The sequence below is a fragment of the Mus caroli genome, chromosome 12 (assembly GCF_900094665.2).
Source record: "Mus caroli chromosome 12, CAROLI_EIJ_v1.1, whole genome shotgun sequence".
NCBI lineage: Eukaryota > Metazoa > Chordata > Mammalia > Rodentia > Muridae > Mus > Mus caroli.
The window spans coordinates 27,590,688-27,601,455 of record NC_034581.1 but is presented as its reverse complement, the minus strand read 5'-3'; the positions used below and the strand labels follow the sequence as shown (position 1 = coordinate 27,601,455).

Sequence of the window (10,768 nt, the reverse complement as noted above, 5' to 3'; positions counted from 1 at the left end):
GTTTGATCGTTAAAATTGAACTTTCAAGGCATACTTTATAAAACTTAAGTATATAACTCATTAACTCAAAGGTTCACACACTGCCCAGTTATGGCTAGAGAGTGAGTATATTTGGCCTTGAGGCTGTAGGATCTCTGTGAAAACCTTTAACTCTTCTTGCAGTCAAGAAGCCAATAAGGTAATATGTAAGCAACTGGGCCCAAGTTCTGGCAAAACTCTCTAGGGCGAGTGTGATAATTAAACCATGAAATTAGAATATTCCCACAAACATTCAAAAATGCAATTTCAACTAAGCAATTTGAACTTTTTCTACACACAAAACTTACTCTAGGTCATTACTAGGGCGAACTGTAATATCCAATCAACATTAGCTATTTGGCAGTTGGAATTAAACAGAGCATTTCTACTACTCAAGAACCATCCCACTAGAGTCTGAAAGTAGCATTGTAATAGAATTCTGCTGAGATACTAACAGAATCAGCCAGGATGTGAGAATGAGCCCCAGATCCCCTTCCAAAGGCAGAGAAGAATAGAGGTCTTGCACTATGGCACACCTTGTTCTAAACAGACTGATGTGGGAAGCAGAATAGTTCTGTGTTTAAAGACATAGTTCTAAAGTCTAGTGATAAAAGTACAGAGATGTTGCCCAAGTGGCCACAGCACGGTAGCATCCCACCTAGGCTGTGAACGGCTTCCCTGTGGAGCCCGAGTGAGGCTAAAATCTACACTAGCTGGGGGTTGGGGAGCATTTTGATGATATATTAATGGCCCCTCTGGAGTTCTTCCATGACTGGGCTGAATGACTTCCTTGGAGACAATATGGGACAGATACTTTCTGTCCTAGCTAACATGCTTATATCAACAGGGTCTCTTTCCATTTTGCTATCATCTCCAATGAGGTAGAAATAGTGGCCTTAACCTCAGTAACTTTTCCCACCTTGACTCTAAGCTACAGAGCGTCAATTGACTGTTTCAGGTTTGTAGCATTTATTACATTTCAGTGCCATCAGAGGAACAGAAAGGGAAGTTAGAGTTAGGCTATCTCTGGGCTGTAACCCTGGATCTGCTGTATGATGGAGATTCTCCTTAATTCTCTCTTCATCTGATAAAGACACAGTCAACATCTTTGAGCTGTTAGGAACATTAAAATACTGAATACAGAGTAGTGTAGCACATAGTATGTGCACGATAAAGGGGCTATCTCCTTGGATATTTCTATTTCCGCATTTACATATCCTTGGTTGCAAAGCTGATATGTGGTCCAGCTCCTCAGAGAGGAGCAAAAAGAGAGGCAAAAGCCAGAGGTACTCTTTGACTTCTTCTTACTTGTGCAGTGCTTGCTTCCTTCAGGGGTGTTGACTATGACATGCATAGTTTAGTCAGCTGTGGACTAAACAGGAAGGAACCAAAGAATGTCAGACCAAGGGTACAGGAAACAAGTCCCTCATCGTCATATAGTATATATCCTCATATACCGCACTTACAACAGATAGTGCATGGAGTTGAATTTGCAAGTATTAGTTTGCTTATAATGATGTTGGAATTGAAAACTGTCAGAGTGATTCTCTCCTACAAGTGTAGATTGTGATCTATTGAGGAAGAATATTTTCCCCCTGTCTGTAGCTCATAGGCCTGGGAAAACCCCTAACATTCTTGTCAGGTCTAATCATCAACACATCTCTAAAAGATATGATCAGTTAGCTCATCATGGCCATCATCAGCTCTGGACTGCAGAGCAAAGGATAACAAGCTGGAATCCCTCAGATGATGTTATATATACACAGGGATAGGGGGACCACATGCAGAATAATTAGCTACAATTTGGAAAAGGTTTTGATGCTGTTGTTGGTTTTATTTTGAGATGCCAAGAAGAAACTTTATGAACAAATATATGTATTTGCTCTTTTCAAATGGATCTTATGCTCATTTGCCTTTCGTTTCTAAGAGAGGGGACTGTGACCTGCCAAGAGTCTCAAAATGGGTCCCCAGCTCTGGTCACGTGATGTGCAATGGCTACCTCCAAAATGTGGTCTCCTGAGGAGCCTGGAGGCCTCTAAGACCACTCCCACAGGAAACAGGGATGCTGCAGGGAGAGGGTTGGATGTCAGATCAGCACAGAAAGTGTTAGGAAGTTCTTTTTCTCCTTGGCATCTATTCTTTCCCAGCTCTCCTCCAGGAACTGAGGGGGTGTGAAGTTCGGTAGGAGGGCATGAGAGGGACCATCTGCTTAAGAGTCTCTGGCTGTAGGGTAAGATCTGAATACAAACAAAAGACTCTATTGACAAACCTCTGGTTGAAAACCTTCACACACATGTTAGTGATGAATTTCTTTTGGAGAAAAAAACCCCAGGAGGGAAGAGTTTATGTTATTTTTGTTGTTTATTACTGTTACACAAACATTCAGTGGCTACTTCCTTCAGCCTATCCCCTCACTCCAGCTTCTAGCTTCTCTTCCTGGATAAAGTGCATGTGCGCACACTGTGTGCAGCTCCAGCCTTTGGTTTATAATGCTTCCCAGATGTACTACTTCTTGCAAATCAGTTTCTGATTACTCTTCTAGCAAAGCTGATATGGAAACAGTTCAGGAATATGTTTCTCTCTTTCTCCCCCTGGGAGGTAGGAGTTAATGTGTACCTGGGCTTCACGGTGAACAGCTGCGGCGAAGTCCCCCTGGGGGGGGGGGAAGGAATATTATTGATGATAAATCTCAGGCCAGCCTCAGGGAGAACCCTGACAAATCCAAGTCCAGTCCACATAACTGGGCTCCCAGGTGGTTGGGTCTCACAAAGCAGTGACAATAGCAGACATCTGGCCGAAAGTCACAGGGAAGAATGTAAATTGCTTACCTTATAGTCAAGGTCTGTAAAAGCTCAGAAAGAAAAAGAAAAGGATTTCCTGGAGTGTATATGATGTATCTGAGTCACAGACCAATTCTTCTAACCTGGATTCGGTCCAGAGGCCCGGCGAGAATAATGTGCTCAAGCCTCAGTCTTGGAACCTGGGTTGCTTTCAAGGATGAAGCTGAAAGCAGATGCTGTATGCTTTAACTGACTCACGCACCAATGCACTGAGCGTGTTCCATATAGACAATCATGGTTTTCTCACAGTTGTGAAATTCTGTCCAAAATATGGAGGGAAAAGAATACTCCTGTGTGTACTTTAGGGGTTCTGTTTGCATTACAAGGAAAGAACAGACATTCACTTGTTTCCCTGTACCTATTCTGTCCAAGCATTGAGAAAAGGTACCCCTCTTCCATCTGCTTCTGGGCACATAAGCACAGAACTCCTAACACACTTGCCAGACTCCAACTCCTGACAATCTCTATACTGGATGCGAGCCTGGGGCCATCTGGACCCTGGAGATAATAACACACATTAATTATCTTTGTGTCCTCCCCACCGCAGATACTCGGCCTCTGCTCAAATTCTGCCTCATGCAACTCTGCCTGTGTTCCTGCAAGAGCTCCTGGGTGTTCTCTTCTTCCCGTCCTTGGCCCGGTCTGTATTCCATACCGCTGCCAGCAAAGCCTTTCAAACACGTCCTCTTTGCCAACAGAATAATACTCAAAGTATTTAGACTGGAGTTCAAGTTGCTCTGTGATCTGCACGGAGCTGCTCTCTGTCTGGAGAATGCTTGTTTGGTAACAATTATGCATCAGCCTCTGAATAGGGTATAGAGGGCAGGCCAGGGCCTTGTCACAGAGTGAAGCAGAGTCCTGTATGGGAGACAGAAACTTAAGTAAGACTCTGCCATACCGGATCAGGCTCTGAGAGGTCAGACCTATATTTAAAGTCAGTCCTGTGTAGTGTTTTCCAAACATAAGGAGCATTAGTAAGTGGTACAGGAGAGCCCCTCCCCACCCTTTTGGCTTGATGGGTGCATGCATGAACCACTTGCAGCTAGCTACTTGCTCGTTGTGGTCCCTAAATAGAAAGCTACACTTTCATCTCCATCTAAATTCCCTACAGTCCCTGGAGAGGCCCGTAGCCAATGATTGACAGATACAGGGCTGGCCTGATGTCTCAGGAAGCAGGATGCCTGTCTAAAGATGTTCCTGATCACCTGAGGACTGAACTATGCTCGTTCATCTATGATGTCTTACTGTGTTAAGTTTTTTTTCCTTCTTTCTGTCATGGTATAAGTCTAAAGGGTCTGGACAATCCTGACATCCTACAAAATACTACCCTGATCCCTTAAACTGAGAGATACTGAAGTGAGTCTATTGGCTAAACATGTATCTCTGTTGAATATGCACCAACTGCCAATGTAGATATAAACACAAACTTTGTAATTCTGGTGATTCTGCATATGAGTAAAAGGTTCTTATGTTTCTAGTCAAGATTAGCAGTCACGGGATACAAAGATGAATGCCAAAATCATGGTAAAGTACACAGCAGTGGGTTTGAGCAGAGGCTGAGCATGCGATGCCAGTTCTCCCTTTGTGTGCCAATACCACAAGTGCCCCCTTATCTTAAGAGTTTCTGTTGGCTGGTGACAGGCACCTCTTCTGGAAGGCTCTCTGCTCACAGCCAACTCTTGGATGTGAGCATGCAGCAGGCCAGCTCCCGTGCCTCATAGAGGACAACTCTGGTGTGTGACTTATGCTTCCACTTCCCTGAGAGATCAGGACTTTGCTAAATGTAGCCGAAGATCCCACCCTTCCCTAACTTCCCCCTCCTCATTAATCTGCTTCCAACATTCCCTTGTAAGATTTTTTGATGAATGATTCGCTAGTAAAAAAAATATATATATATGCATTTGAATCCCCACGAAAATCTAATGGATTCAGTGTGACACTGATAGTATGTGTGTGTATTTACAAACACACACACACACACACACACACACATACACCCCTCTGAAAAACTGAAAGAAAGCTCATATAAAAATATGACTTTATTATGTATTCTTTGGTTGTAATCAACTTACACAATTGACTCTGTGATTTACTTTCTAATAGATATCATTTTCTGTTTGATGAGTGCCCTATGGTACCCCTCAGATGGAAGCAATTAATTATATACATATTTTTAAAGATTTATTTATTTATTTATTTATTTATTTATTTAATGTATATGAGTACGCTGTAGCTGTACAGATGGTTGTGAGCCTTCATGTGATTGTTGGGAATTGAATTTAGGACCTCTGCTTGCTCTGGTCGTTGGCTCCACTCGCTCCAGTCCCTGCTCGCTCTGGCCCAAAGATTTATTTATTATTATAAATAAGTACACTGTAGCTGTCTTCAGACACACCAAAAGAGGGCATCAGATCTCATTACAGGTGGTTGTGACCCACCGTGTGGTTGCTGGGATTTGAACTCAGGACCTTCAGAAGAGCAGTCAGTCAGTGCTCTTACCCGTTGAGCCATCTTGTCAGCCCAATTAATTATATTTTCATGTCAGAATACAGAATACCAGGGAAAGACATCTCTGAATTGAATATAAGGGGAGTTATTTTGTGTCAGCTACACAGAGATGGCCATTTCTGTCAAGAAACAAAAGATGGTTCCTCAGAACGGGTCTCTCAGAGTGTTGTCATGGACTATCTGGGCCAGAATCATTTGGGGGTACCTGGTCAATATGCAGATTTCTTGGCTGGTCCCTGATTTCCTGATGCAGCATCTGTGGCGTAACTTTAAACACCCCCCCCCCTCCGGGAGCAAACCCAGTACAAGAAGAGGACCAACAGCCTGTGCCCCAGGGGTGAAGGGAGGAGAGCAGATTCTTTCTCTTCCCTCCCGGAGAATCCCAGATTGAAGAGAGAGACACTTTCAGCCCAGGGTCAGAAAGGTTCATGCGGTGTCTCGGGAACACAGAAGCAAGAGTAGAAAGCAAATTCACCACACTGGTGCTCACAAAGCTGGGAGAAGGAAGTGCCAGGAAGGCTGAAGCATCTCTCATACTCTTAGGCAGCATCTTTTTCCTTCATCTGAAGCCCCATGCTGCCTGCAGCCAACCTGTTGGTGCACACGGTTCATCCCTCCACAGAAATCTTAAGGACAGGCTTCACGTGCAAGTGTTCTGTTTTACCCATTCAGCAGTTTCAGCCATGAGGTCTTTTACTTTTCACATAGGGGCACAGCACTAAGGCAGGAGGGTGGCAAGTTCCAGGCCAGCCTGGGCTACACAGTGAGATTATCTAACAACAAAAATCTTTGACGGTTTCAAACTGTTTCATAGGCTTCATTTGTTAGCAGGATAGCCCCGTCTGCTTCCATTTGCTTCTGCAGTGTGTCAACTTATGCATATGCACACAGAGATGCTCAAATATTTCTGTGTAATGAAGAAACAAATGAGCAAACAGGCCAACAGAGGCTGTTACTCTGAGTGAATTATGTTTAGATGGCCAAGTATAATTTGGGCCTTTTAAAGCCCTTGAGTTCAGGGTCCAAGGAGGTTCTGGGTATCACATCAGCACTGACCAACAGTCAATTTGGGTCTACAGCACTACCCTAGGTCACATAGTACCCTCTTCTTTCTCAGCTTGGAAGAAAGTCTTTCCTTACAACCCACTCCCTCTTGCAAACCTGACAAGGAATTGTACGTTCCCAGGTTGGACACCTCACAACTCCAGAGCCTAGCTTTAGAACTTTAGCTTTGAAGAGAATTAAAGCTATGGTTTTTCCAAGACTAATTACTCTCAACACAGTTCTTCCTTCCCTCTGTCTCTATTTAGAAGGCGTATCTGAGCTTCCATGGTCAGCATCTTCAAGGCCATGCAGAATTCCGGATGCATGAACCTGCTTTTCATTTGTGGTACAGGCTGAGAGCCAACATGGCTTACCCTGCTCTCATGAGCCCAAGGGCTTGGTTTCCAGCTTTCCTTTGGTGTTATATTTCCTCTGTCAATCCTGAAATAATTTCCCTGTTGCTGGAAATATGCATTACACGTTGGCAAAGCTGTTGCTAAGATCTTAAAAAAAGAAGACAGATGGCAGTTTAGCTAACCAACTGCACCAGCCATATCTTACTTCAAGAGTTTCAGCCATGCTACTGTTTGTCAGGGAACTACCATGTACTCAGTAGCCCCAAGGTGTCATGCAGGAGGCCCATGTTTCTCTGCCTCTACCTCTATGTCTTTATTCCTATCTATCTCTGTGTCATCTCTTTAAACTGTTTACTCTGTAAAACTGAGAAGGTTTCAGTTCGTCTAATGTCTTGTGCTATTAGCAATAGCCTAAATAGACAAAGTATTCAATTCTTATTTACTGTGGCATTATATAAAACAATACCATATATATAATAAAACAATACCATATATATATATATCAGGTATTTATTTAGTGTGTGTGTGAATACATGTCACAGAATACAGAATACCTGTAGAGGTCAGAGAACAACTTGAAGGAATAGATCCTCTCCTTTTACCATGTGGGTCCCAGCAAGTACCCTGGTCCACTGACCAAGCTTGCTTGCCCTTGTACCTGATTTTGGGCACCAACGTTGTGCTTCTTCAACGCTTTGTCCTTGAAGTGTGAAACTTCAAGGACAAAGGTGGAGAAAACATAAAATATTTGGGGTATACAGGTTCAATGAATTCTTACATATTACAACTTTGGATGGTCTTCAGATCAGCTGCTATTTGTTATTATGGCTTGTTGATTCTGTTCTTACAAACTTCTCACTAGAGGCTGGAGAGATGGCTTAGCAGTTAAGAGCACTGACTGCTCTTCCAGAGGTCCTGAGTTCAGTTTTCCAGCAACCACATGGTAGCTCACAACCATCTGTAACGGGATCTGATGACTTCTTCTAGTGTGTCTGAAGACAGCTGCAGTGTACTCATATACATAAAGTTAATAAGTAAAAAGAAACTCTCAAAAGGAGGCTAAGCCTCAGTTGCCATTTTTACTAGTCAAACGTCATTGGAGGAATGATGTCTATGTAACTTCAATTTCCCTAAAACTACAGGTACCATTGTTATTTTTTTATTGATATTTTATTTATTTACATTTTAAATGTTATCCCCTTTCCCTATTGCTCCTCTGCAAACCCCCTATCCCCTCCCCCTCCCCCTACTTCTTTGAGAGTGCTCCCCTACCCGCCCACCCACTCCTACCTTACCATGGTTATTTTTTATACCATGTTTTGGTCATTCATCTGCCATCCTAGCTTAAACTTTACGATTGCCCTGCTTCCAGGCTTTGCTACCCTGGGTTCAGTGTTCACTTGATCCATGTCTCATTGTCGTTGTCACAGGACTTTTGTGTCACAGGCATCTCACTCACTCAACAGGAGTGTGTGGCCCTGAAGTCAGATGTGATCTGCCTCTGGGGCCCTGTTTACTCAAGTGTATCACTGTTGTGATCCTTAACCATGTCCTCTGACCAGCCTCTGACCTTTGTGATGAGGGCTTTTAGAACAAGCCATGTGGGATTTCTTTATCATTTTTCTTCATTAACTATGTTCATCTTGTAACATAAAATTGACCATTTTTCTAGCATTATGCAGAGAAACCTATATTATGGAATTAACATTAGCACTATACTGTATTAAATTTTATATTTTATCAAATGTAAGCAATATCAGTTTTCTGTGACTTTAGGCTGGATTTTCTCCACATAAAGGTTGGTGGCTCCTTCTCCATTCTTCTGTTTTAAGTCATTTCCAAAAGAAAATAAAGTAGGACCTCTTTATACTACACAGGCATCTCCTGCAGACACTGTTAAAGTGCAGACCTGACAGCGTGTCTTAGATGGGGCTGTGCTTCTTATGAGCTCTCGGGTGATGTCTGTGTTACCAGTGCACACACATTCTGTATTCTGAGCCACAGGGACGTGTGTGTGTGTGTGTGTGTGTGTGTGTGTGTTTCACAGTTTCCTGCCACACCTCAGAGCTAGAGTTCAGTCTTTGTGCCGTGAGTCCGTTGAAATTTTCTTTTTCTTTTTTAAAGATTTATTTATTATTATATGTACGTACACTGTAGCTGTCTTCAGACACGCCAGAAGAGGGCATCAGATCTCATTACGGATGGTTGTGACCCACTACGTGGTTGTGGGATTTGAACTCAGGACCTTTGGAAGAGCAGTCAGTGCTCTTATCCACTGAGCCATCTCTCCAGCCTCTCCGTTGAAATTTTCTAAGCAGAAAAATGATGTGCTGCAGATAATCTTCAGTGTTCTCCAAACACTCTAGCAGGAGAGTGAAAAGAAGTCTGCAGTTATGCAGAAGGAAGTAAAAGTCTTATTCCTATCTATCAATCTATCATCTATAATATATAAAATATATAAATAATATATAATAGGGGCTGGTGAGATGGCTCAGTGGGTAAGAGCACCCGACTGCTCTTCCAAAGGTCCGGAGTTCAAGTCCCAGCAACCACATGGTGGCTCACAACCATCCGTAACTAGATCTGACGCCCTCTTCTGGTGTGTCTTAAGACAGCTACAGTGTACTCACATATAATAAATAAATAAATCTTAAAAAATATATATATAATATATCTTACATATTGTATATAATTACTAAATTATAAAATATAGTCATACTTATATAGAATAATATTTAAATGCATATAAATATAAATGCAATATGTACTGTATAAAATATAATATATAATACAATATATGATATATAACATATAACATATAACACATAATACTCCCATGTATAAAATATAGATATAGTCTTTCATAGAGCTACCAGGAAAGCTGCTTGCAATTCTTGGCTCTCCAGTTAGAGTACTGAAAGGACTCCCTCACTGTTGTCTTTGCTTATGTCCATTTGTGACCCATCTCTGGTGGGTCTCGGCCACCTCTGAACTTAAGACTCCTACTCCCAACTGCATAACTACTGTAGGCTCCTTGTCTCTCGCCTGTTCGAGTGTTTGGAGGGACACTGAGCACATCATCTTTTTGCTCAGACAATGTCATGGACTTGAGGCACAAAAACTAAACTCTAGCTTTGAGATGTGGCAGGAAACTGATTGTATTTTTTTTCATTCCTTTTTCCCTCTTAACTCCATGTTCTACTTGTGAATCTACCAGCATCCTGAGTTTCCCCTCTAATACGTTATTTGTAACTTTCTCTGGTTAATCTGTTGTCCTAGTTGACCTTGCTGGTCAACTTCGCCCAGGTAGTCAAGTGAAAGGAACAGCTCCACTGAGGAACTGCCTGAGGGAAAAGGCATCTCACTGTAGATGGTGCCATTCTAATGCAGGAAGAGAACGCTAAGCGGGTGTCAGTAAGCAATGTTCCTGCATGGCTTGTTTTGAGCTCTTGTGTGAATTTCTGCCCTGCCTTCTCTTAATGAGAGCCTGTGACCTGGGAGCATAAATTAAAGAAATCCTTTCCTCTGCTAAGCTGCTGTGATGGTTTGTATATCCTTGGTACCAGGAGTGGGGTATTGCTGTAATAGGCCTGACCATGCTTTTATTTGACAGAATGTGGATTTTGGGACTTTGCATTTGGAAAGCAATGGAATGCTTTAAATGGGGCTTAATGGGTCATCCTAGTAGGAATATGGAAGACTTAGTTGCTGGGAGTAATTTGAACTGTGTTGACCTGGCCCAGGAGATTTCAAAGGAGAAGAATTTCAGAATGTGGCATAAAGACTGGTTTTGTGGTATTTTGGTGAAGAATGTAGCTACTTTTTGCCCTTGTCTGAAAAGTTTGCCTGAGACTAAGGTGAAGAGACTTGGATTAATTGCATTGACAAAAGAAGTTTCAAAAAAGCCCAGCAGAGACTTTGTTCTCTGGTTAAGTCTTATGAAGAGAAGTTTGAATAAGCATAGCAAGCTTAGAAAGGAAAAATATAAAATATATGGTTTGA

At 42.3% G+C, this 10,768-nt stretch overlaps 1 protein-coding gene across 1 annotated transcript in view; it reads right to left on the bottom strand.

The window, feature by feature from the left end:
* Nucleotides 1–2,363: 2,363 nt before the first annotated feature.
* The window catches only part of LOC110306939, an 18,621-nt gene continuing 10,216 nt past the window's right edge, over nucleotides 2,364–10,768 (bottom strand). The window contains exon 4 of the mRNA XM_021179112.1: nucleotides 2,364–3,716. Coding sequence (XP_021034771.1) covers nucleotides 3,102–3,656 — 555 coding nt within the window. The 5' untranslated portion in view covers nucleotides 3,657–3,716 and the 3' untranslated portion in view covers nucleotides 2,364–3,101. The remainder of the gene's footprint in view (nucleotides 3,717–10,768) is intronic.